The sequence below is a fragment of the Indicator indicator genome, chromosome 1 (assembly GCF_027791375.1).
Source record: "Indicator indicator isolate 239-I01 chromosome 1, UM_Iind_1.1, whole genome shotgun sequence".
In the NCBI taxonomy this organism is placed as follows: domain Eukaryota; kingdom Metazoa; phylum Chordata; class Aves; order Piciformes; family Indicatoridae; genus Indicator; species Indicator indicator.
This window is the reverse complement of record NC_072010.1, coordinates 109,768,078-109,795,497: the sequence shown is the minus strand read 5'-3', so window position 1 is coordinate 109,795,497 and position 27,420 is coordinate 109,768,078. Positions and strand designations below refer to the sequence as shown.

Genomic DNA, 27,420 nt, shown 5'->3' with positions numbered 1-27,420 from the left:
GTCACAGAAAGAACTGTCTTCCATATAAGAGACAAGGCATGTTGCCTGCAGTGTTAAGTCCAAAATGAACCCTTTAGCAGTACATTGTCAACCTAGGTAGACCACATACATGGGCTGTGAACCTGTCCCCCTTCTAACGGTATTAAATACATGCAAGTTTCAACATGTGGGAACTATATAAAATAATACTTTGACAATATTCTCTGGCATAAACAAGAATTTAAACTAAAAACTAAAACATCAAAAGACATGAGTTATGTCTGTTGGCCTGTAATGATAGCTTGTAAAAAGGCTATACAAATTGATATGTGCTTTAAGTAAAAGATCTGCCAAGGAGGAGATTTAGAAGGAGTTTCATCTGAAGTGAGTTTCATGGGAGCAAGCAGTATGACAGTGTGTATTTGAAATAATCAGAAGCAGCATGTAAGGGTAGAAATTCCACTGCTTCACCCTGTGTTTCCCATTGCACACCTTATTACATGTGTTGGTATATCGTCTTTGTTTTTCTGCATTTGCCTGAACAGTGAGGGTGCCATAATACTGTGGATTTAAACTTCTTGCCAGCCAACAGCCAGTATTATTCCTAACTAAACAGCATTGCTAATTAATATGCATTCTGAACGTAGTGCTGGATCCTGTTGCTGAGGAAGCCACTGGCCATTCTCATCACAGAATAAATGGTAGTCACCAACAGCTCTGGCCAAGGTAACTGAAAACAAGAGGATAGCAGAAGTTGTGTTGGCAGGATCCTGGTGGCTTTCAGAGGAATACTGAAAAAAAAAATCCCAGCCAACAAAACAGAGAAAACTGAAAATCGTGATACATTTTCATGAGGCTTAGGTAGCCCCTGGTGGCTGACATGAGTCAGTTATTCTGTGAGATACAGATGTGAACACATTGAGTTTCCCCTGGAAAAGCACACAGCAGAATTTCAGGTGGTAAACACAGAATTTTTTTTAATGAAGTTTGGTAGTTTTATGAAGAGTAAGAGGTACCAAGCTGACCCTGGGTTGTGTCAGCCATTTGTTCTTTTAGCATAGACAGCGTCAGAGCCGAGCCCTTGGAAACTTAATTGAGCTGATAACAGCACTGCTTTCATTTGTAATTTAATCTGATGGTGCCTGCCTAGGATCGAAGTAATAGATGGCTGTGGATACAATAACCTCAGACACAGGGTGTGACTGCATCTACTCAGCCTGTGGAGCCTTTCTTCACCTCTGTGCTTGACCATTCATTGTCACCCCTCTAACATCACAAGAATTCATGTCACTGCTTGGTGTGCTAGACTTGGGGGCGAATCCTACTGAAAAAGGCCTGCATGAGTGGGATTTTTAAGCAGAACCATTTCACTCAATAATGACATTTAAAAGTGTGTGTGAAATACGATACAGAAGCAGAACTTTGTACTTTTAGTGATCCAGAAACTTACGAAAACTCTGTTAGCACTAGGTTTACAGTTCTAGGCATTGAGGAGAAAATCATCAATTAATTTAATTTTTTACTGTCTATTATATCCACCTGTAGGACTTGGCCCTCGCTTATGGTAACTGCCACACTCAGATATGCAAAGCTTAGTGGAGAACTGCCAGTGCCTGTCACCACCTCTGGCAGTTTGACCTTCAGCCATGACCCTGGAGCCATGTGACAGTAGCATTGTGAAGCTCTTGGGAAGGTTGGAGGTCTGACCTGTTCCAGTGAGATTAGGGCTTCCAGCAAGGAAGCAGAGCTGTTTCAGTATACTTCAGAAGTGCAGGGAATTACCACCACCTTTTGAGGGGCTTTCTGATCATTGTGGAAATGACTGTTACCTTAATGGTTGAGGCAGGGCATATTTCCTAAAGGTCACAGTAAAGACAGATTTGGTAATAACAAGTCTCTATGGTAACTCACTTCAGGGGACCTTGGGTGCCTATATATCTGTGCTGGTTTGAGGCCAGACAGATCCTGTCTTGCCCCAAGAGGGACAAAAGAATGGCACTCACACAAACGGACTGGAGAGTGATGGAAAGTTTAAATGGAAAAGCAATTGGTGAAACTATAAAAAAACTACAAAGCATAGTGCCAAGAACATCCCAAAGCGTACAGAGCCCCTTACATAACACCCAAAGGCTTCCCAATCCTTCCCTTCTTCCCACTGGAGGATATACCCAAACCCCCAGCGCTCTTTCTTCCCCCCCCCCACTGCTAGGCAAGTCTCAGTCTGGCCAGGTCTGAGACTGCCCCCCCTCCATTCTCCTCCTGGCATTAGGCCTAGACAGGCTTAAGAGGCCTTGAGATACTCCCCCACCATTACCCGATAAGAGAGCATCTCCCACAGGAGCAGAGAGGGAAGAAAGAGAGAGAAGAAGACTTTGCAGATGGATTGATAGGGCACAGCATTTATGGGTAGAAATACGCCGTTTCCTGTGTCCACCTTATTGGGTTGGACATTCGGGACACCGGAGGTGTAGCTTATGTGGCAGTGACAGGAGGCACCCAGCCTAAACTGCCACACTATCTCATCTCAATGTTATTTCCAGGGAATCCTATTGGTTCTGTAAGTGCCTGCATCCACCCTAGGAATGTATGTGTAGTGTGGCACTTTGCTGACTGCGAAAGCCTTGTGCATCTGCATGAGGTGACTGAACGCTTTCCAAGGATTTCTTAGCTTCGAATCCCTTGTTGTTAATGTCACAAGCCTTTAGGCAATATGAGATGACTAGATCAATAGTTAGCAGCAGGGTTAAATGTCTATATGGCTAGGTTTGAAAACAAAACATTGAAACTGGGCTTGTCTGGGCCCAGAACGTTGTCTAGGCTTGCTTACCTATGTACAGTGCAGTTTCGCTGGTTTAGTTTTTTTGCTTAAGAAGACTCAAAATCTCTGCCCTCTGAGGAAATATCTTGCAGTTAATATTCCTTCTGCATCGTCCTAAACCTGAATTACGGTTTCCTGTTTCTGTCACAATGACATTTCTTGTCTCTCTGGCCAGTGCTAGAGGCATGCATATCCATTTCTCCTTTTAATAATTTTGGGATGTTTCTCAATGCTAGACAAGGTGCTGAAGGTGGGTTGCCAATTTATCTGAGTGACTACTAGTGTTAGTGGTATTTGTCAGGTATTTTAAAGGTTGTAATCCTATTAACAAGTCTGCTTGTGACTCTTCATGTAAAAGTTTCATTGATAGATTGCAGTGCATGCGAACGCACCAAGGGAAAACAAAAACTATGCCCTTCTGGTGTCATGCATGACACTTGGAATATCTCTTGAATAAAGAGGAATTAATCCTTTTCTCTCTAGTCTGCCCTAACCTGCTATCTTGATGGGGCTTGATGGCCAGGAAAGCTGAATTGTCAGGAAAGGTGACAACATTTTCTGTCTTCAAAATTTTTCTGACATTGTTAAACTTTCTGGTCTTCTACCCTTTTTTCCTATACAGCTTTACAGTTGGCATTGCAGATTGTTTGGCCATTACCATGGTTGTGATGAGGGCATGGGGTTATTTTCCTCATAAATGAATTTCCACTCATGGAGCCACTAAATTTAATCCTCTAGCAGGGAATGGCTTCACATCTCTCTATTTGTGTCTGAAAAATCTTCAAGGCAGCCTTTGATTTACTTCCTTCAGACATTTTAAATCTATTGCTTCTCTTAAGATGAAGAGATTCTTAAATCTTCAAGCTCTCTAGATTAGTATTAATCTCTTGTGTAAATGTTACATTATTTTAGGCTCTATATTTGTCCATGAATCTGAGTCTTCTTAAAAATTTAACTTCGCCCACAGTTTTTTGCACTTCAGAAAGCTGTGCACGGAGCCTCTGGTGCTTATTTTGTCACTTCCCCGCCTATCTCTGCCAGTGCCCAGACCTGCTGTTCACTACTTCTGCTCATTCTTTGATCTCCTGTGCAGTAAGGTCACCATTCCTTTTCTTATCACCTGCCTCAGCTTCATGCTTTTCACTGGTGAAGCAGCTTCAGGTAGGATGCATAAGTGCAACAGGACAAACAAAACTGGGAGTGGGGGAATTTCCAGAATCCATCATAAACAGAGTGAAAACAATATCTTAGCTGAATGCTTCAGAACACTTTCCTGTTTTGGCACTGTATTGTTGAACAAGGTATGAAAATATGTAGAAGTACACATTTCTTAGTCCTCACTGCACTGTCATCAGTCTGTGTGTATTTTCATGTTTGCTTCAGCTAGAGACCTTTCCTTTGTTTGTGTTCAGTTATATGCCTGAAGGCAAATATTTAATAGATTTTACTAATTAAAATCACCTGCAGTATATACTGACTAAGATTTTTACAAAACCTGGCACTCAGGCTGAGGACCTTTAAAAGCACCAAGTAGGTGGCCTTTTTTTAATTAAGACTTTTCAGTCAGTTTTGGATATATGCTTTCTGTACCTGAAGCTAAGTGATTCCTTTGCTCTTTTCTCCCTGGTGGCATTTTAGTAGTGACAGGACAGGAATGTCTTGAGATTTTTTGTGGGGTTTAGTTCTTAAGTTTTTATGATTATTCCTTGACTTAGATACATAGATAGTGCTTTTGTATGGTCATCTGTGCAACTGTTGGACAAGCTGATTTTTATCTGAATGTGTAGATTGTTTGCAGTTGGCAGAACTTACCAGCTCTAACCTTTTCTGTTTTTAAAATTTAACTTCAGTTGGCAGATGATACCGTTGAGTATTCAGCATGGTAGAGCATATGTGGGCAATCATTGAAATGGTTGCAATGGCATCCAGTTTTTAGGGAGTCTTACAGGGGTTTGCCTGATGATAGTGAATGTGGCAAAACTGGAGACTTGGATCATGGAAGCTTCCTGAGTTGGGAGAGAGAAGTAGATGGAGTAAATGGAAGCAAAGCCTAAAAGAAATTGATGTCAAATAGCTATTGACTAGCACGCTAAGGTGGCTTGCTGTCTTGTTGGGCCAGTAGTATAGCAGTAAGACAAGAAAATGCAACAGCCAAATTTCCCCTTATAATTGGGATAAAAATCTGAATACCCTCATCAGGGACCTTATTTATTAGCTACAGCTACTATTTAAGGGTGCATCATGCCAAATGAGTTGAATGAGTGGATGTTCCTTAAAGAAGTCAAACCTGCCTTCAGCATACAGCTGCAAGCATCTGCTGGCCAAGTCAGGGATACGGCTAGAGTGCAAAAAAGTAAAACATGTTGTTCTAAACTGATTTTTTTCCCCCTCCAATTTTTCTTTCTTGTAGCCTCGTCACGTATTCAACATGCTGAAGAAGTACGTACGTGCTGAGCAGAAAGACAGACAGCATACTCTCAAACACTTCGAGCATGTCCGCATGGTAGACCCAAAGAAAGCTGCCCAGATCAGATCTCAGGTAGTCCTTGCTGAGGGATAATGGGGTGGTGTTTGTTCATAACTATTGTGAAGTTTCTGTCAACCTTTTTTTTTTTTCTTTAAATGCTTTACTCCTTTCTGCAATAAAAAATAATCTCCTTTGCAGCAGAACATTATGGCAAAATGATGTAGGAGTAGGGTGGGTATAATTTGTCTTCCTAGAAGAACTGAAAAACAGGTTTTCTGTCTATCCCAGACAGTGAGTCAGTTGTAGATATTTCCTGAGGATCCCTTCAGAGCATTAATGCCCAGAGCCTTTAGTAGTGCTTTGGTAAATAACACCTCTGGAAAATGTCAGTAATAGATTTGGTGACCACACATGGTTATGCTTCCCTCAGCTAAAGCAGCAGAACCAAAAGTGTTGCAGCCTCTTGACTGCAATCAACATTTCTATAATGATTGCAGAGGTACTTGTGGTGTCTGTGAATGTGATTACTGTGATGCACTCTGAGTTTAACATGTTCTTTTAAAGTAGTCACTGTAGTTCATGGCATTTTAGCTGACGAATGTTTCTGTAGTCCTCAATGAGTATGTTTTGGAAAGTTTTTATGCTGCCTTTGAAAATAACGCAGGCTGAGAATGAGAAAAAAAAATAAAAGAAAAAAACACAAAAAATTGCAAATGTAGCTGGCTTTCAAACCAGCAATTACAATTGTGGTGGATAAACTGTAAAAAAAACTGTGCTGTAGTCTGCAGAGTCTGCCGCTGTTCCTCCTGCAGGATGGAATAGGAAGCAGTGCTCCAGCCACAGTTGTTGAACTGACAGGCATCATTAAATGCCAAACCATCCACCTCCCTGAATGTCACAGTTTTCATATCAAGTTTCTCAAACATCTATTCCAGACAAACTTGTACACTAAGGTCATGCTGTCTTGAAGTTGCTAGAGTTAGAAGTGCACACTTCCAGCAGCCTTCTGCAGTGGCAGTTATTTTTCCCTTGTCTAAAACAGTAAGGTATGCCCTTTGACATCTAACACGACTTTTTAGTGTCTAAAACACTGAGTTATTTAATAACAAAAAACAGTGACATTTTGCAGACTACAGATTGTTTGGCAGCACAAGTGAAGAATGGAAACTGACATTTAAATACAAGAAGTGCAAGGTATCACTTAATGTATCATCATATGAAAGAATATCTCTGTAGTATATTTGCTTCTTGAATTGGTCAGAAGTCTGGGGAAATGTAGGCTGAAGGATCTGTTTGTGAAAATTTTTTTCAGTGGAAAATGGAAGACAAAATACTTGGTTCAAAAGCATAAATACTGTATCAGGGTTTGAAGAAATCATACCATTTTTTCAATAAAATTGCTATCTGCAACCCATTTTCCTTTTTAGGCCTAATTGCCCTGTCAGTCTTCTAAGATGCACCTCAATTTCCCTTTCTACTGAAGAGAGGTGATCCTTGTGGAGAGTACCCTGGAGGAGTGTATATATCATGGGATGTCGTGACTTGGCTCTTAGCAGCGTGCAGGAATCTGAGGCAATAGGGTTGTAATCATATGAGATGATGCAGAAATGTTTCTGGGTGGAAGTATTTTTGTTTTCAGCTGAAAATGCATGCAGATGTTTTTACCAAGAAAATTGAAGCTTTTGTCAGAGAGAGCTGTTTCTTTTTGTAATATGAGGATAAAGAAATAAAACCACCTCAGCAGATGAAATATTTTGGTGCAGCAATCATTGCACCTCACTTGGTTTGCACATTACCTGGAAACTTACAGGTGTGAACAGATGTAAATTGTCAAAGGATCAATGAGGTTGTAGATTTTTACCACTATAGCTGCTTGAGTATGTGCTCTGCCCCACAGCAGCTGTGAACCTCCACTTCAAATTGCTGCATTCCTATAGGATTTCATGTAGTTGCCATGGAAGAGCATCTAGGACACTATTTTTATAGGAGAGGTGAATGTCACAAGTTTTGACTGCAAGATTTGACAGTCTTAGTATGTAAAGCATACTAAAATGTTATACCTAGCATAAGTAAAAACTGCCTTGCTGCCTGTAAACTCTAAAATTTAATTTATGGGCATGTCAAATTAACAGTACTATTCCCCTCTTTAAAATACTTTTCTTTCCATAGGTTATGACACATCTACGTGTGATATATGAGCGCATGAACCAGTCTCTCTCCTTCCTCTACAATGTGCCTGCTGTGGCAGAGGAGATCCAGGATGAAGTTGGTATGCAAACTATTAATGTGGAAAAAGGGAAATATTTGTGTGATGACAAGTTGCTACCAAAAGATAAAATAGAGCATCTTACTTCTCCTATTGATACACTATCCCAGTGGAAAAATAGGAATGTAAACTTGCCAATCTTCTTACATAATAAATTGTAACTTGAAAGAGAAATCCTGTATAATCCACGTAGTAACATCATCACATTGTTGTAGATGTCTTCCCTGAAATACGTTCATTTACCATCAGAGCCTCCATGCACTAGGGATGCAGATACTGACATGAGATTTTTAACAAATTCCTTCCTCAGCTTGGATAATTAATTTCCATGGTAAGTTTACATTATCTGATATAGACAATTTGGAATTCTCAGCAGCTAAAAAATTAGTTACAGACCCAAGCACCCAAGGAAAATGTAAGTATCAACTGGAAGTTCAGTGCAACTTGGCAGTATCTTATGAGTCATGCATTAAGTTCTTGGTTAGCTAGCTGGGCTGAGGATCACTCAGGTAGCAACAGTCCAATGTTTGCATCTTCACTAAGTGCTGTCCCAGCTGTGAGTGAGAATGGTCTTTCCTATCATTGAGGTTTCTGCTCTTGGCAGAGAGACCTCAGTCACAGCACTTGGATTCTGCCATGTGCTTTTGCAGCAAAGCAGCTTCACTTGGCCCATATATTAATTTCAGATAAAGCCACAGCTCTGGACGTCATGTTGGTAGTGTGTGTTTAAGGACAATAATACATGGTTGAATACAAAGGCTGGAAATGGGATGGTCATTGTCTTCAGAACAGTTATTTTCACAAGATGTAGTATTTTGCCAAATGGCAGCTAATGGATTAGTTGCACCAATAACCAGCTTCAGCTGCCTAAATAAATTATTGATGTACTTAAAACACAAGGGAGAGAGGTGTGCCATTGCAGTAAGGATTAGGATGCATTTAAGATACAAGGAGGGAATATACAGGGAGTCATGGTGTATTCATTTGCACGAAGCATGGGTTAGGAGGATATACTTATACTTTGAGGTAGCTTGGAGGGCTGGGGGTGAAATCAGGACCTTAGGAAGCAGGTTGAGAAGAGACAAAAAGATGGTAATTATCCTTCACCGTGGGTTTCTATACATCATGGTTAAAAGGCCCAATCAAGAATCTCAGCTGGGATATCTCAAAAAAGTAGTCTGTCACAACGTCTTGCATACTTTTTCTCTGCCTTATCCTATTTTTTTTGTGAATTTGGATATATTAAAAACTCTGCAAAGCACTATGAAATTTAAAGCCATGAAAAGCAAATTCTCATACTGGGAGTTAAGCATGCAGCATAAACTAAATGAAGTATCACATCTGGGCTGTACTAGGCAAAACAGCCTTCAGTAAGAAGAAGAAAGCCTGTTCTCTTTCAGTGTCAACAATCTTGTTGGTAACATTGGCTGTACACTTTGTTTTAGTTTTAATGGAAGTTTGTAGAGGTCATTCCCATCTGTTAGAGACGACAGTATCCTTCTAGCCTTGAGCATCAATCAGTCTGTTTCAGATTCTGTTCTGAAATTATGGAATTTCTTAGTCTCTAAACTCCTGTAAAAGGAAATTATTACAGCTGCAGAATCTATGGAGATGTGAAATACTAATAAAATCATACTCTGTAATATTCCCAAGAAATATTACAACTCTCATTAAAAAGACAAATGTTTTGTTAAATCCCTTTTGTTTGAACTGTTAACTTAGAAAGTTTGAGTCAGGGAAGCTGAAAAATACCTAGGTAAGAACATTTCTTACGCACAGTGAATAATAAATTACATGTAAGGAAGCATGGTCAAAAATAGTTCTTCTCTTATAGTCCAGGATGCAAGTTAGATGGCTAATGTTTTAGGTTTGGGGTGCTTTTTGTGGGTTTTTTGGGTTTTTTGGTTGGTTGGGTTTTTTTGTTCATTGTACTTTTGGTTTCTATCTCCATGCTTTACTGCAGTGTTCTTCATGAGCAGTTTTCACCTTGAGGAAGGAATAATCTTTGCTTTAGAAGCCATAGCTCTGACAGAAGTAGTTCTGTGAACAGTAAAATAAATCAGATCTAGTTTTCTGTGAATTTGTACTGTGGGTTTAATTCCTTTTATATCTAATAAAGGGCCAGGTTTTACTGGATTTTCTCATTGCTAGAGATATTATGCCCTGTATTGCAGTTTCTCCATTCTTAGCTGTTGACAAATTTGAGTCTCAGATTTGGGGCTTTAATTAATTATTTTTTTCCCCAGAAACTAAGCTAGAAATACATCAAAAAATTCTCTTATGTCTTCCTGACAGTCCGCTGTGAAAGGCTCATCTGTGAGAAATAGGTGATGTCTTTGGGAAGGCCATGAGCCTAAAGATAATGTGCACGTTTGTAATTTGTCTGTTAATTTTAAAGTCTTTATCCTGAGCTATTAATTTTTTAATTATGTGAAATAGAATCTAGAGTTATTCAGGAGGCATAGCTCGTGCATAGAGAATGTTTTCATCAAAATCCTGAAGATTTTAATGTGTGCTTGGTGATCAGATGAATCACAATCCAACAGCTGGACATTTCAAGTTCCTTTAATATACAGAATTTATTTGAAGCTCTTACCTCAAAAGGCAGGTTTAGAGCTGCAGGTTTAAGGTACAAAATCCAAAATTCAGTATCCAACTTTTACACTAAAAGCAGCTTTTTGAAACTGCTGGCTATTTTTAGAACTCTAGCAGAAATGGTAGCAGGAAGTTAGGGTAAAATTTAAAGAGTTGTAGTCACAGGATCACAGGATGTTAGGGGTTGGAAGGAACCTCCAGAGATCATCAAGTCCAAGCCCTCTGCCAGAGCAGGACCATATAACCATATAATCTGGTGCAGGTCACACAGGAATGCATCCAGATGGGTCTTGAAAGTCTTCAGAGAGGGAGACTCCACAACCTCTCTGGGGAGCCTGTTCCAGTGCTCTATGACCCTTACAGTAAAGAAGGTCTTCCTCATGTTGAGGTGAAACTTCCTGTGCTGTAGTTTATATCCATTGCCCCTTGTCCTGTCACAGGGTGCAACTGAGAAGAGCCTGTTCCCTCCCTCTTGACACCATAACCAGTTGATGTAGCACTAACTCTACCCTTGACACATGCAGGCCTCATCTGTAGGTGCTTATCACCAGTTGATGTCCGTTGCCTTAAACAGAAAATGTCTTGATTTGAATATATAGATACAGAAGAAGACCCACAGAATTCCAAAGGGTAGAAAATGGCACTTACATGAAGTGAGGGTTTTTTGTTGTTAAGCATTTGACCAGTGTGTAATGTGCAAACACCCCATTAGGGTGACAGATAAGTATTGTAGCAGCAAGTTCCAGATGTGTAAGGAAGACTACTGCTGGTTCTCTTTTGTTCTACATTGGGGCAGTGGAAAAACAATCAGTGTACAGGTTGAAAAAATAGGTCTGTCTGACCAGGGCTGTTATGGCAAAGCCTGGAAAGCATAATCAGGTCATTTTTGTAGGAGACCATTTGGCTTTCTGGCTGCAAATAGTGTCTCAAGGGGTAGTGATGCAAATGTGCTACAAACCAGGTCAATCTTGGCAACCAGTGTAGTTCTTGATGTTAAGTGGTGTTCTCACAGGCAGGAGTATGCCTCATGAATAGGAGAGTGGTGCAAAACTAATCTAAGAATAGATGTTTATTTGCACACTGTAGGTGAGCAGATTATTTGGTTACCGTGGTATTTGTGCTCACCTTTTCCCTCAGATAAATCTCACATACTATTTAATATGTACAAAAGCTCAGAGAGCACAAGGGCAGGCTTTAAGAAAAATCAGCAGTTCCTTTGAGCACATCCTGCTTTAAATCCTTATTTGATGAGACTGCTTATCCATGTTTGTAAAAGACAATTTACATTGGGAGTGGCACAGCAGGCACAGCTTCTGAATCAGAAGCTACGTCAGAGCTTTGTATTTCAGTCAAATGGGCAGGCACTGAGCTGAATTTTTAATTCTGTCTTTGCTGCTCTATTTCCAAACTGATGTCCTCAGCCCCACGTTTTCTAGCCCACCACTGAGGAAATGTTCAGCACCAACTACAGCTGCAGCATCATAACTAAGCTCTGAAACATTCACTTACAAGCAATAAGTAAGAGAATATTATTTCATCTGTTCCTTGCCAAATAAAATCAAGCTACTGTTATTCTATTATTCTATTCTGCTGTGCCTGTCCTGCACTTCTGAGACATGTGCTGGATGTCACACTCACATTGTATTGCTGGGAGAAAGGTCAAAGGCAATTAGATCCCAGATCACTGCTTGCTTACGGTGTGCCTGGGTCACCGACTATTTGTGTGCTCCAACTTAGCATGACAAAATTTGAGCAAGAGAGATTTACCTCTTGACATTTGGTTCACACTTCCTGTGGAGAATTTTTTAAGTATTTTTAGAAAAAGCTGTAAATGTAGGAGAAGCTGCAGACTCAAGATGGCTTGCTTTCTTATAGACCTTTCTGTTTGACCATTAGGTCCATATACCTGTCTGTCTGCATCTGTGGAGGGTAGAATTAGTGCTACATCAACTGGTTCTGGTCTTTCAGCATTTGTAAGACTAATTGTTGATCTCATATTTCTAGCTGTTAATTTTGGCATGCAGTCAATCAATAGCCTCTGCTGCATTTCTTGACGTGAGTTAAATTAAGGTGCTGATCTCCACTCATTCTTTGGGATCCTTCTTAAGAAGTTTTGAGGGCATTAGCTGCTTGTCACAGGCTAACAGTCCAAAACAACAAGCATCGTGCTGTGGGGATTTGTATCATAAAACCAAAACACAACCTTGGGGAATCTGCAAAAGAAAATTCAATGTCTGTTGTCTGTTTCCTTTATGATTATTTTCTTCATTCTCTCCCTTAAAATGTTGTTTGGAATATGTGATTATTCATGACTTTCAGACTGCAGCAGGACTTCCCACTGTCTCATTTTTATGTAACTCTTCATTGTAATTTCTGCTCTAGGATTTAGCTGAAGGGAAGAATTATACCTTAAAAAACAAAAATTGTGAAGCAGTGCTTAGGATTTCTGCACCCTGCTTTGTAGTTGTGTTGCCACATTGAGGTATCAGAATAATAAAGGGAAGTTGACATGTTAAATGTGTCAATAGCATGCTAAAAGGATGTTGTAAGGTTAGCAAGGATAATAGAATGGGATCATAGAGAGCACTATAGTTCATATCATGTGAGAACAGGAATTAACCTTATGACTCAATTTTAGTACACTACACTAGAAAATTCTTGAAATTACCTGTTGACCATGGTTCTAGTCTGCTTCATGGGAAGCAGTTCTAGTCTTCCTCTTAGACTAGAGGCAAAAGTGCTGGTAGCAGTTGCTTGATGTAGTTAATGACATGTATCATGGTGGTTATAATGCCTTTTTTTTTTTTTTTTTTTTGTGGTGGAGGAAAATGGGGATGTTGAACCATTGGTAAATTAATAAGTACTCTAGTCTTTAGGACAGACTGAGTTTAGTGAACTGACAGAGGAAGATGAGGAATTGTCATCAGTGGTGCTCATCCTCAGGACAGTTGGGCTTTTTGCACCAATTGACAAACCTGCTTAATTTAGTCAGTGCAAATCTTCCTGGTTCTATCTGCAGCAGCATTTTAGTTCACATGGGGACTACTTTTTATTTTTTTTAGCAAACAGCAAAATGTCTCAGTCATCCCTGTTTGCTGTGGTGTTCCTTTTTATGACTGGCTAGTGTAAGCACGAGCTCTGACTGTTCTTGAGAACCGACACTGGAGGGGTCCACTTGGTTCTTAAATACAGGGACTTTCTAACAGTAGGTTGAGGTACAGAAAAGCACAATAATGACTGAGGAACCTCTCTGGTTTGGGCTATCCATATCTTCCAGTTAGTGTTTATTTTTCTCTTTTTAAAGGAGTCAAGTAGAGTTGAACTTTTTGCCCAGAGTAAAATAAACAGCCACCAATCCATTGTGCAGCTGCAGTTCTTATGAAAATCTGTAACTGAGAAGTTGGACAACTCCCAATAAGTTTTATACTTTCTGCCATTCTGGAGGTCAGTGGAATTGTCATTTTTAAACTGCCTTGGGCACTTGGCTAGGACTTCAGAGGTAGCGTCTTCAATTTTAGACACAAAGGATGGTCATCCTTGCCAAACCATAAGTGTTGAATTTCCACCCTTCTCTCTTTAAAAGTAGCCCATTTTTCCATGGCCACAATTATTCCATTCAGATTTGATGGCTATCTCCACACAACACAGAAACTTTCCAGTAAACTTTAAACAGATTTTCTGGAAGTAGCACAATTACGTGCAGGTCTTACCCTAAGGTACCTGTAATGTGGTGGGTTGGAAGTCCCTTCCCACATTAACACCACCAGACTAGCTCAGTTTGGAAGCAAATGAGGCTGTATTTTACAAGCAAAAACTACAAACTACAATGGAATGCAATGAATATGTACAAATATACAGTATTTACAACATTTACAAATATGTACAATTAACAGAAACAGCACAAAACCTTCCTGGCCAAAGCCAGGAAAGCTGTCCCTCAGCCTCCCCCTTCCTTGCCTTCTCCAGACCCCCCTGGCAAAAGGGAGAAAGACAAGAAGCAGAGAGGTTGTTAGAACTTAGCATTTCAAGGTCAATAACTGGTGTGTTACCTCCAAAGCAAAGCCAGAAGAGAAGAGCAGAAACACCCTGCCAGAATGCTGCAGAGAGAACACTGAACTTTGTTTTGAGAACTGAATCTTAAAGGTTTCTATCTCTCCAATGGAATCGTTTAGAATAATCATTATTTTTTTTTTACACCCAATAGTAATTTATTTACATTCTTACTACTTTCTGCTCAAGATCTGTGAAAAATTTTGAAGGCATAGCCCTAAAACCATCACAGTACCTTAAAACCTATCCTCTAGTTTTCAAGAGACCACTTGCTGTATCATACAGGCGTACTGTTCCTCCCATTCTGCTCTGCCCTGAAAGCTGCTTTCAGCCTTCAGAGTATTCTGTATTTACACAGGTATTCTGGAGTGACTTTCAGCACTAGCTGTGCCTGTATTTTCTCCCCAAAATATACGTGACATATTTGTGCATATCTATTAACCTTAGCTATCCAAAGAAAATTTTGAATTTTTTCTGTGGTTATTTACCTTTAATCTTCTCCCCTGAAGTGCTGTAGCATTCAGTTGAATACATGAATTGTTAGAAGTCTAGCAGAAATATATTGCTGGGTCAATGGTTAAAAATAGCAGTGAGTTCTCCCACAAAAGCAAATGAATTCTGTGTTAAGCTTTACACAGCAGAATTTAGATAAATTTTGTATGCTTAAGTAGTGACATGATATGGCTCAGCTGGATTGTCGGATAAGCAATTAAGATGTCTTCCACCCAAAGACATTGTTTTTAAAGCATTTGACTAGTTCATTTACACAGACATGTAAATAAATACATTTTTTATATGTGTATGTATATGTGTGTATATATATATGTATATATATATATATATGTATATATATATACACACATACACACACACTTCATCTTTTTTTGGTCATCACAAGCTTATGGTCTTTACTAAGCCACGAGTTTTGCTGCTTTGTTACCTCTATAAAATATTTTTATAATTATTTAAATGTCTTAAGTAGCTTAATAAGATACAATTGACCACAATAAGATACAATTGTCACAGCAAGGTGATAGAGTCTGTTTATGTGGAGAATCAACTGATGACACAGAATGACTGAAGGTGGATAAGGCCTCTGAAGGTGAACTGTTCCAAGCTCCCTACTTAAGCAGGGCCACCCGGGGCAAGTTGTCAGTCTTCCAATTCACAGATTCACAAATTGCATTGAGTTGGAAGGGACCCTCAAAGGTCATCTTGTCCAACCTACCTGCAGTGAGCAGGGATACCTCCAACTAGATCAGGCTGGCCAGAGCCACATCAAGCCTGACCTTGAATGTCTCCAGGGATGGGGCCTCTACCACATTCCTGGGCAACCACCACATTCCAGTATTTTACCACTCTTGTTGTAAGAACTTCGTTGTAAAGAACTGATGTTCAGAGGGGACACTCCTATGTTTCAGTTTGTGCCCATTGCCCCTCGTCCTGTCACTTGGCACTACTGTAAAGAGTCAGGCTTTACACCATCCCTTCTGATATTTGTACACATTGTTGAGATTCTCCTGAGTCCTCTCTTCTCCAGGCTGTACAACCCCAGCTCTCTAAGGCTTTCCTTACAGGGGAGATGCTCCATTCCATCATCTTTGTGGCCCTTCATTGGACACTCTTCAGTATGTCCATGTCTCTTATGTACTAGGGAGCCCAGAACTGGACACAGCACTCCAGTGCTGAGTAGAGGGAAAGAATCACCTGTTTCCACCTGTAGTCAGTGCTTTGTCAGATGCAACCCAGGATGCCATTAACCTTCTTTGCAACAAGGGCACAGTTAGTGCTTATATTGAGCATGGTGTCCACCAGAAACTCCAGGGCCTTTTCTGCCTATCTGCTTTCCAGCTGGGCAGCCCCTGGCACGTATTGGTGCATGAGGTTGTTCTCCAGGTGCAGGACTTTGCACTTCTCGTTGAACTAATTAACTGTCCTCCCTTAGTGTGTTATATTTTAGTAGGCAAAGGCAACTGCGAGCTGGAATGACATTTCTGTGTCGCTGAGGCTTTGTAAATTCTTCATGCTGTTCAGGATCTTGGAATAGCTGAAGAACCTCAGCTGCTTCTCCAGGTTGGAGGCTCAGCTCTGTCTGCTAGTAAATTGTGTTCTTAGTGGCAGCTTAGAAAAGAAGAAAACCCTGGAAATAGATCGTACAATTTCCTCTTCTAAACATATCTTATTTTCTGTCAGGATTATTTAATTGTCATAGAAAATTAGGCAGAGAATAGTAATGACTGAAATAGAAATGAATGCTCTCATTAGTAGCATGCATCCCCATCTTTTGTAGCTAAGTGGTCTATTGTGTCTTGTCATGGATGCTAATGTTCTTCAGAAAATACGTGAATCATGGTTTTTCTGTGCACAAGCCTTCTTTTAATCTCAAATATTGTGAACGTTAGTAAAAGAGCCAGCTTCTTCCAGATCATGAAGATACTGTGAAAAAGATAAATGTCTTCACATGACTTTGGACTGGGGTGACTTTTTCATCAGGGAAAGTTACAGGACATCTTGTTTTCCATCTGCTTTTCAGAAGTTTCATCAGAATAAAAAGGTCTTAGGAAGTTTATTAAGGGAGTATTTTTCTCTTGGTTTGAAAAACACTGCACTGTTTCACTTGTACACATAAGGAAGTCTGGTCTTGTGATCCAGGTGTTAGAGCTTAAAACCAGGAGGTTCTGATAATAATTGTGGACTCATAGATTGTAAACAAAGTAATCTTTTAATTTTCTGAGCCTCTGATATTTCAGTGACTTTAAATCCCTCATTCTAACTAATTCATCCTTTATCAGGAGAGTTTTCAAGGTATTCCTTTGTTTTTTATTTTTCAGGAGCCCATGACTAGAGCACTCTGTCTTACATTGGTAGATTGGTCTTTATTCTCTATCTTTTCCATTACTCAGAGTATTTTAACTGTTTTTTCAGAGACACTTCTCTTTAAACAGCAAATTATCATTCCCACCTGAGGTCCCACAGAAAGTTTAGGACCAAGAGATCCCTCCAGTCTCATAGCGGCAGCAGGGCTGAGCAGCTTTTCTTACATGCTGTTCTGGAGTGGGGTCATCTACCAGTGACCTTGTACACAATGGATTTTTTTCTTCCTGGAATGAAGAAAGAATGCACTAAACTTGGAATAATTGATGGTTGTTTGTATTCTTTCCTATTTTTTCTTGTTTGGTTGGACACATGGAAATGTGTGGTTTTGATGATGATTTCCTTCTAACTCTCCAGTCATTTCTGGTGTCCTGGAGGGAATAGGCTGAGAAATTCTGGCCTGGAGAGGATTTTTTCTGCTTGGAGAAGGGCTACAGTTCTCTGAAAATGTTGAATATATAGGAATCTGTGTATTATTTTATATCAATATACTGGATATGTCTGATTTTTAAAAGCACCATAGATTAGAATTACCTCACAGTTACATTTTTCTTCATAAACCTCTCTTTGAGTTGATTTCTTGCTCTATTGTGTCTTTGGTATAAGTGAAAAGAAAAGCTGGAGCACTCATTTTTGAGGTGATAAAGACAAAGTATGTGGTGGTACTAAAATTTATTTAAAGTCTGATTTTACTTAAAATTTTATGAAGCAGGATGGCTTCTCTCAGCATTTTTCTTTTCTATTTCCTGAGTGTTGCTTCTACCGTTATCCTTTAAGGAACTCTTGAGTTAGTTTATCATGTGCCAAATTTAAAATCTCATTCTTTGTTGGATGGATAACAAAAGTCTGATAACAGCTTGAGTTGTCCAGCTTGCAAATACGATCTGAGAGCAGGTTGTAGCTCAGACAGCCTTAACTTTCTGAATGTGTAGCTTCCATTCAGATGGGGAGGCACTGGCTTGAAGAAACTTTTTCCACTTAGGGAAATGTCATTACGCCTAGTTATTGAAAATTTTCTTGATGCACTTAATATACATGTTACTTAATTCATAAATATGTCATCTTCCCATCATCTTAAAACAAGTTAACGATGTCAGTCTCCATGAGTGCTGAAGCAGCCCAAAATCATGGGAGAACAGACACTCCAACAACAGCTTCCATTTCATACTTGCTATTGAATGATAGATTTTCTTTTCCTGTTTACCTGGTTTGGAAACACAGTTGTGTCATTCTGTGTGATTGGCTCTGAGGCCTGATTCCTAATAGGGACTATTAGATTGTGAAAGAAGCAAATTAGTTATCTTAATTCTTACATGCCAGCAAATTACAAGTGTCCGTTGAGAACCAGTTACAGACTGTCTGGACAAGCTGTATAATATAGCTGCACGTGTTATCTGTTACAGAGCTAGTGTGCCAGTCAACATCCCTAGAGCAGTCTCTGGAATTTTTATCCAGGGAAGTTCAAACACTGAAGTCTGAAATGTATCACTGTGGGCAGGTATGCTGAGGGAGAGGCTAAATAAGTCTCTCATGCAAATGATGTACAAGTTGTGCTTTATTCAAGCATATTTTTCTCTTCATATGTGCGAAGTGAAAATTCACAGATGCTTTTTTTTGGCCAAGAATATCTGACACTCTTGCTAGGCAAGCTCTTAGGATAAAAAGGGAAAAGAATTACTGAGGATGTGTGATTATGTAGAATAGCTGGATTGATGGAAATGTTGAGGTAATTTCCTAATAGTCAGTTCCCATGCATGAAGCAATCTTTCATCAATACAGCTTCTCCTGCTATGTGATTCTCATATGCCAAATTTAATTGAAAAATGCATTTTCCTACCAACGCGAGGTTCCACTCCTTTCACTGTTCTGTTACCTTCTATTAGATCATGCATATGAAAAATTGTGCAAAAGCCATCAGAGTAGGTCATATCCCACTTAATAGATATATTTGTTAAATCTAATAAATGCATTTTTCAGAATATTTGGGACTGCTCAGGATAAATTTAGCCTATCAAGTGCTATCAGCTGCTAGAACTGAGCGATCCCAACATTTAAATATTTGGCTCAGTAGACAAAAAACTATGTTTCATTCAGAATTTTTGCCTACAAGAGTGCCATAATGTAGAAGTAGCATTTTTTTCTGCATTTTAATCTAGAGCTTTTGAGACTGTGGATGATGAAGACAGTATTATTAAAGTAAACTGAATGAAGGGGAAGGGAGAGAAGGGCGAGGAGACCACAGAAATGGACAGCCTCATGTTCTGGAGTGCATCAAAAGAAGCATGGCCAGCATGTCAAGGGAGGTGATTCTGTCCCTGTGTTCCAGTGAGACCTCATCTGAAGTACTGAATTCACCTCTGGAGTCACCACAAGGAAGACATGGACCTGTTGGAGCAGATCCAGAGGACAGCCACAAAAATGACTGGAGGGTGGGACACCTCTCCTGTGAAAAAGGGCTTAGAGAGTTGGTATTGGTCAGCTTGGGGACCTTATTGTGGCCTTTTACTGCTTAAACAGGGTCTATAAGAAAGATGGACACAGTCTTTTTAGCACAGCCTGCTGCAGCAAGACGAGGGGCAATGGTTTTAAACTAAAAGAGGGTAGATTTAGGCTAGATAGCTGTGAGGGTGACAGAGCCCTGGGGGGGTTGGGGAGTGTCCCTCTGTGGAGATATTGAAAACCCACCTGGATGCCTTCCAGTGTGACATGGTATAGGTGATCCTGCTCTGGCAGGGGGGTTGGACTAGATGATCTTTCAAGGTCCCTTCCAGCTCCTAACATTCTGTGATTCTGTGAAGTAGTATAGAAATTCTCATGAACCTTTGCTCAGAGCTCTCTGCAATTGGATAGCCACGTACAAAAGTAAATTCACACTGAAATCCATCCCTAATGAAAAAGACTCCTAGGTCATATTGAAACCAGTCGTTACACGGTATTAGCAATAAAGGGTGATAAGGCAAGAAAGTAACAAAAATATAAATTATTTATTAATTTGGCTCTGCTTCCCATGCAACTATATACAAAAGTTATTAAAGATTACAAAGGTTTGGTATTCAGCTGAGAATATCTTCACAATAGGAATGGTTTGAGAACAGTATTTGGGAAAAGATAAATCCAAAAGCAGTATGTTACCCCACTGACAAAAGGTGTGAAGTTCCCGGAGACCTGAGGGATATATCAGTTACTCACAATGCTCTGTGCCGATTGTGGCAATTTCTCTTCTGTCTCTTTTTATCGGAAAATCCTCCTGAACTGCTTTGCTGTTTATAATCCACCTGTGTGTGGGAGAAAACCCAAGAGAGAAGAGCCTCATGCTTTCTGCAGCTCATCTGTTTTATCTAGCCAGTTAATTTTTGTTAGAATTGTCACCAGACAAAGGCTAGAACTGATAACTATCAGTTCTCTGCTTAAACATGCCCAGACTTGACCCTGCATGGGGTCTGTGCCTGGCAGGACACACGGCTTAAGAGAAGGGCCCATGTGAAATCCAGCAATCCACAGACCTGGGAGGGGGAGGTATCTCTCCTCTGGCTCCCTTCATCTCAGCCTCTCTGTTTCCCCCCCATCCTGTCTTCACCAGGCAGGGAGGAGGGGTTTGGGGTGCACTGCCACATGCAGTAATAAATGTTTTCCCAAATTGGATCATCCCAGCTTTCTCATGCCTTCAACACTGTTCACTACTAAAAAACTCTACCTGCAAAGAACAGTCATTCCATGTATCATTTAAACATCTTCAGGATTTGTTTAGAATTTAAGACGAGCAGTCTGCAAGGCAAAGCTAACTGAAAGATTATTACATGTACCTGCTTAAAAGAGGGAACTCTTAGGTTGTTTTTATAGTGTGACTTGGGAAGCATCGAAATCTACATTTGCTGAACTGCAAAAGAAATTAAAGTGATGAAATTGTGAGGGGTTTAAAATGTATTAGAAGCATGTTCTTTTTACTGTGGTTCTTACTGGAACAGGCTCCCCAGAGAGGTTGTGGAGTCTCCTTCTCTGGAGACTTCCAAGGCCTGTCTGGATGCATTCCTTTGTGACCTGAGATTGTATGTTCCTGCTCTGGCAGGGGATTAGACTCAGTGATCTATCTGGGTCCATTCCAACCCCTGACATCCTGTGATCCTGTAAATATTGCAGCTCTTTTGAAGTTCCAAGGTCTGTTTCTTTCTAAGTTTTGATAGTATCTAAGGCTATGAGATTGTTACTCTCTTACTTATAGGAAAATTTCTGAGGTTGACTGTTTCATAATACTTTAAATGTTCATCTTTAGAGTACTTAAGGAAGTCTTTTCACTCTATTGAACAGGATTTTTCATACACAAGAAATTTTCAAAATCTGAAAAACTACTGCCATTGCTTACTCATTATTGTTGTTTCCATAGTGGCAATGTCTCTAAGGGACAGAAACCAAGAATTATGAATTACTGTTTGCCATGGTTCTTGAACTTCAGTCTCAGCATAACCCTGAGAGAGAGGCATATTGCACTGAAAAGATTCCAGATAAAAACGCCTATGGTATAATTTCACAGGCTAACCAGGAGACGAGAAGAAAGCTTAAATCTGATAGCGTGGTTGTGTTTCTCTGTCAGTATGGATCTGAGCATTGCAGGTTGGGCTCATCTCCAATATTTCACAGTAACAATCTAACACACCATGCTTTTAGCATCATCTTCAAAGCATGCAGGCAACAAAGCCACTCTCACACCTTCCAGTAGGCAGGTCACATTCTAAAAAGTTCTCATCAGGTTTGCTTACTATGTTACGTTTTACTTGTACTACACACACAAATTGGTTCAACACTGAATGCCACAATTGTGTTTTGCAGCTTGATAATGCTAAAATTGTGAGACCTAACTAGTATGTAACATTATGGTTGTCTTGATTCAGCAAAACATCTTAGAATAACAATATGCTTGGAATTCATGAAAAATGAAGTCTTTGTGGTAAGGCACAGACTTAAGTGTGATTAAGTTTAAGCACATGCCTGAAATTTCTTATGGCTTGGGCAGAGGCTGGAGGAAATACCCATAGTATTTTCTTGTATGTTTTCTCCTTTTACCTCAGAGGAGGAACTGCTACTTGTAATAAGTTATGTATGTTAAACTCAGAGGATACAGAAGTGACAACTACCTTTCTGACTCTGTAGAATATGCGTTCATCACAAGTACAGAAAGCCCTCTGAGCCATAAGTGTTACTGTAAGCCCCTTAGTTGCGCTGCTAAGGTTTTCTATTTTGGAGTTCCCTACATAGAGCTTTATTTTCCACACATCTCAGTAGAAGTTCTTGCATGGAAACAGAAGTGGAATACATCCGTTCATTTGCCTCAAGGTTATGGAAGTGCTCTTAGCATAACTGTGGGTTACAGGTATGCTGTTGGTTTATTTAAGAGCTCTAATATAAATGCAGATGTACAGGTGTATCAGTGTGAGAGCTGAAAATCCCACCCCCCACCAACAATAATCAGGCTAGCTCAGTCTGGAAAGCAAATGAAAGCTGTATTTACAAGCAAATCTACGGATGATGAAATGCAGTGAATATGTACAAATATACAAAAATCACAACATTTACAAATATACACAATCAACAGAAAAGCACAACCAAGCTCCCTTTGTTTCCTCTGAGGGGACCTCCCGAGGGGCCTCCCCCCAAGACCCCCCTGGCAGAAAGCAGAGAAGTTAAAAAGCAAAGAGGCTGTTAACTTAGCTCACCAAGGTCAGTGTGTTATCTTCAGCCAGAAGAGAAGCAGCAGGAGCAGCCAGACAGCAAGGAAGCCGAGAGCTCAGATTCCGACTGCCCCTACATTGTTTTGAGTAGTGGTTCTTAAACGTTTCTATCTATCCAATGGAACTGTTTAGAACAATCATTATTTTGCTTTCTTACACCCAATAGTGACTTATTTACATTCTGTCGCTTTCTCTGCTTGAACTTTGCAAAGAAAAATTAAAGAGAGTTTCAAACCATCACAACAGGTAAATAATATTTGGGGATTTTCTTTTTGTTTTAAAGTATTCACCAAGCCAGAGCCTTTAAGGAGGTCTTGTTTTCATGCTTACCAGTTTGGGGAGGTTTTGATTCATTCAGCTGACAAGATGCAGACATTCAAATTTATTTAAAACTTAACTGCATTATATCAGTGCAAATCTCTTAGGCACATGCTCATGTTGAAGATTATGAGCCATGACATACTGAATTAGCCCATCTAAAAGCTGCATCTAAACATGTTACCTCTTATCATATGTGCTGTAATAAATGATTGTGTAAGTGTCTTAGAGAGTCCAAATAGTGACATACAGCATTTGCATGATTTAAGCTATCTTCAAACTGGCATAAGACAATATTTGCATGTATAAATGAAGCTGTTGCTATGACTAAAGTGCTCTAATTTCTGCCATTACAAATAGGGAACTTGGTGACACTTTATCATTTTGAGTGCACATGCTCAAAAGCAACTCTACCTTTGGGAAAAACAAGGGTTCTATTCAGACTGAATGGTCACTCATAAGATGATAAATATGAAACATTTGTAGCAGTTTATTTGAACTGATTTCCAAACCTCTACTTGTTCAATCAATCTGTAGTCTGTCATGTAGATGTCATTTTACAAAGGAAGTTTGATGTGACAACTTGGCATGTAATTTGATCGTCTCTTAATTAGCATTTGGAAGAGGTGTTTTGGGTGCAGTTTGTTTCTAATCTGGTGTAAGACCTTAATTTGCTTTATGGAACTTCCAAAATCAAAATTGCCAATTTTAAATCGGTTTTGGAAGTAAATTCAAAAGTCTTACATGTAATAGCAATTGCAGAGCTTTTTGTAGAGTAGGTAGATTCCTTGAAAAGAAAATGCAGCAAACACTTACTATAATCACTTTTGGAAATTTTAAATAATGAACTATGAACTAAATAAAAATGAAGATTTGAAAAATAACTAATGGATTACTGGTGGTCCAGAGAAACAAGTGGAGCTGTTCCCCATGAAATTTCTGTTATTTTATCTGTGCCAGTTAAGGGCTGAGGTAAGTATGACCCAGAGTCCAACAATGGAAACAGTGTTGTATGCCAATAAAAAGTAGATCAGTTTTAGAACATAGCATGGTTGTTGCCAGTCTAAGATTCCATCACTCTGTTGGGATTTGTCATGATGTCTTTGCTAGTACAGTGCTCTTTGCAAAGCTTTATAATTAGAAGTGTGGCCTAGGGCCATTGCAGACAAGCGGTTTCTAACAATCCAGCATTCACTAGAAGATTCTGTAATAAATTTTCTTTTTCTCTGCTGTTCTTTGCTTTTGGCTCTGTGTGTCTCTTTGTGGGATAAGAGAAGTCTTGAAAGGAGATAGTATTAGCCTTCTATCTAGCTCCCCAAGGAACTACTTAGGAGGTAGTATTAACCTTCTATCTAGCTCCCCAAACATTCTTCAATTTTTCTAGATGCTGTTGTTGAGCAGTAATGACCCATGAGAAAATACCTGCAGTAAGCTCTAGAATAAGTGCAACTTCCTTAAAGATGATGATGAGTCTGAAAAGCATTTTACTGAGGTATGAGAAGTCAGCCTTTCTCTCTTCCTGAGAAAGAAAGGATTTGGGTGCCTGAAGGAGAAGCAACAATTTTGCATCCTCTAACAAATCCAGAGCTGCTGGGAGGTTTGAGGCCCCAGCTGAGCACAAGCTTTCTGCAAGGTCACAGCTTTTTTGAGCACTTCTTCTCAGAGGTACAAAAAGTTTCAACATCCTCATTCTTCTCAATGGCAGGACTTAGCAGAATGCGACAAGGAAATAATGAGCTGAGTAACAAAAAGTTTATTATAGGAAGATTGTCATGGAGGTTTTGTCCTATTAGTTTAACAGAAGATTAAATTTTGAACGCTCATCCTAGCCTCCAGCTGGGTCTGTACTCTCAGCTTATTTAGGGAATTGTCTTTTGCAAGATGGAGGAATTGAGTTGTCAACTGTGAAAAGGAGGGAATGCTGTATCGATGGGTAACAGCAAGGATGTATGGCTTTCCATTAGTGTAACTGATGATTCAAATAGTCATCACTACTTAGAACAAAATCAGTACTGCAAAACTGTTCTTGGAATTTGCCAGCTGATGTCAGTAACTGGAAATCCTAGGGCAAACTTTTTTAGCAGTTCAGGGATTGAAACAATTGCTTGCAAATCATTTATTTCATGAAGACACAGCTGCCTCAGTCTGATGAACTCCAACACAATTTCTAAGCCAGGCACTTCCAATTTCTTACTATCATTCAGTGTCTGATTCATCATGTCAGACGAGCTTGATTCATTTTGGCCATTGTTTCCCTGCTTGTAAAATAGTTGTGATCATAATCTGCTGGTTGTAGTATCTGTCTGCCTCACTTGAGCTATTGTGTGGGTCAGTTAATATCTGTGCTGTGTGCCGCAACTGAACGGGAAATAATGGAGCTGTAGTGCTGGTGATAACATGCTCCCAGCTAGGTTGCTTTCTCTCAGCTTTGAGAGGGAGACTTTGTGTACGCATACATCCCTCCCAGCCTCTAGGGATTTGGATGTAATCACAATATTGTGATGGGAATTGAGTGCCCCTATCTGTCAGCCTGGCAGGCCTATCTATGCCTGCACTGTGGTCTCCCCTCAAGTGCCATGCCAGCCCAGGTGCTACACCTCTGCTGCTGGGGCTCTGGTGCTTCTCCCTCAGCTCTTTCTTCTTCATGCACCATTTGTCCCTTTCCAAGGGCAGGAGCTGTGCACAGGTAACACAGATTGCAGCAGCAGCAGGGAGCTGGGCAGAAGTTATGGAATGTTTGCTTCACCCAGAGAAAAGGGACAACTGGGGCACAGCATCCCCAGCACAGCTCCCTGCCATCGCTGCATGTATTGCAGCTCTCTGCAGCCACCTCACATGATCCTCTGGGGAAGGCAGGAAGACAGTATTAGCAAAAACCCTTCTAGTTTCTGGGTCTGAAAGGATTGCAGGCACTAAGATGCTTGGCAGAACTCTAAATACTCACCTACCTGTGGTCTGTGATGACTTGGTATTACAACATGCTTCAACTGGTATCACCCATGCTCCCTGCAAGGCATTGGGACACCAGACTTCTCACTTAGGTCATTAACAACCATCTCTTTGTTTTGTCCCCAAATCTCTTTGTCTCTATCTAATGAGAATTAACATCAGTCGTGTGACACAATGTCTGCTCAGAGTATCAAGGTCCTTCACCTGTCCCTGCTTTTATACAAGACTTCAATTTGAAAAAGGATTAGTCTAAGTGCAGTAAGGAGACAAAAGTCAGACTTAACCTTTCATGATGAGGATATATAAGATATCTTACAAAATAATAAAATTAAGAGAAAAGGAAAAACAATTCAGTTTTATGTAGGCTTTCTTTACTGTCTTACTAAGTCATTCTAATGAAGAAATTCAATCAAATGATTAAATTTTGTATGCACTTTAGGCTTACTCTCTGTTAAAGCAATTGTTTTTTAAACAGGAAATTTGTTTTAAAACATCGTTTTACAAGATTCAGGACCCATGTTTGGCCCCAGGGCTGAGGTTACAAATTTTTTTGTTTCAATATGCTGAATTTGGTGTAGTTATAGGATGGCAGAGAGTTGCATCAGATGTATTAAGGTGATCTTTAAGAGACATATTGCACAGTGGAGCCCTACCACATCATCATTGATTAAGGCACTGAAGCAGTGGTAGCTGTAACGCTCGTAATAAGTGAGGAACCTGTGGGAGTATGGCAATGTAAGGAGGAAGGGAAGGAAATAACATTCAAAAGATTTTACTGAGAGGTCTAAAGTTCTAGTGTGTATAGAAATTAAGATGCCCTTTCTCACTGACGGTACTAGGAAACAAGTGAGACCCTACAGAGGGACATAAAGGGGTCTAGCAGTAGAGTGGTGACTCCTATCCCTGAACTGCTACGGGGTTCAGATGTAGGTATGAAGCAGTGATAGTCAGGGGCTCCTTAATGAAGTGGAGAGAAGCCAGTCTTATTAAAAGTTTTTTGCATTATCAGTTGTCACTTGTGTGCTCATGTGTGCAAACATTTGCTCTTTAGTAATGTAACCTTTACAGTCTTCAGTTCTCAACTATTTATCTCTGTAACACCTGCTTACATTGGTGCATTATTAGCAGTTACTTCATTGCTATTGCTTGCTTACTTGAACATGCTCTTGTGCATCAGGTTATCAGAAAGTACTTGCAAATAGTGTATTGCTCCTACCAAAAAAGAAAAAGGTAGTGAAGGGTGAGATCAGGAGTAGATGAACTTTGATGTGAGAAGGGAGTTGGAATAATGAAGCATACACAACCTCCAAGCTTGTTTTCAATACTGAGTTGGACAGTCTGTCCTATATATCTGATGGAGCTGGAAAGTACTGTGAGTGCT

General features: G+C 39.9%; 1 protein-coding gene across 7 annotated transcripts in view; it reads left to right on the top strand.

The window, feature by feature from the left end:
- APP (amyloid beta precursor protein) overlaps window positions 1-27,420 on the top strand; it is a 226,603-nt gene that overhangs the window by 169,565 nt on the left and 29,618 nt on the right. For all 7 annotated transcript variants that reach the window (XM_054399752.1, XM_054399773.1, XM_054399759.1 and 4 more), the window contains 2 exons: window positions 5,208-5,336; window positions 7,434-7,533. In XM_054399752.1, coding sequence (XP_054255727.1) covers window positions 5,208-5,336; window positions 7,434-7,533 — 229 coding nt within the window. The remainder of the gene's footprint in view (window positions 1-5,207; window positions 5,337-7,433; window positions 7,534-27,420) is intronic.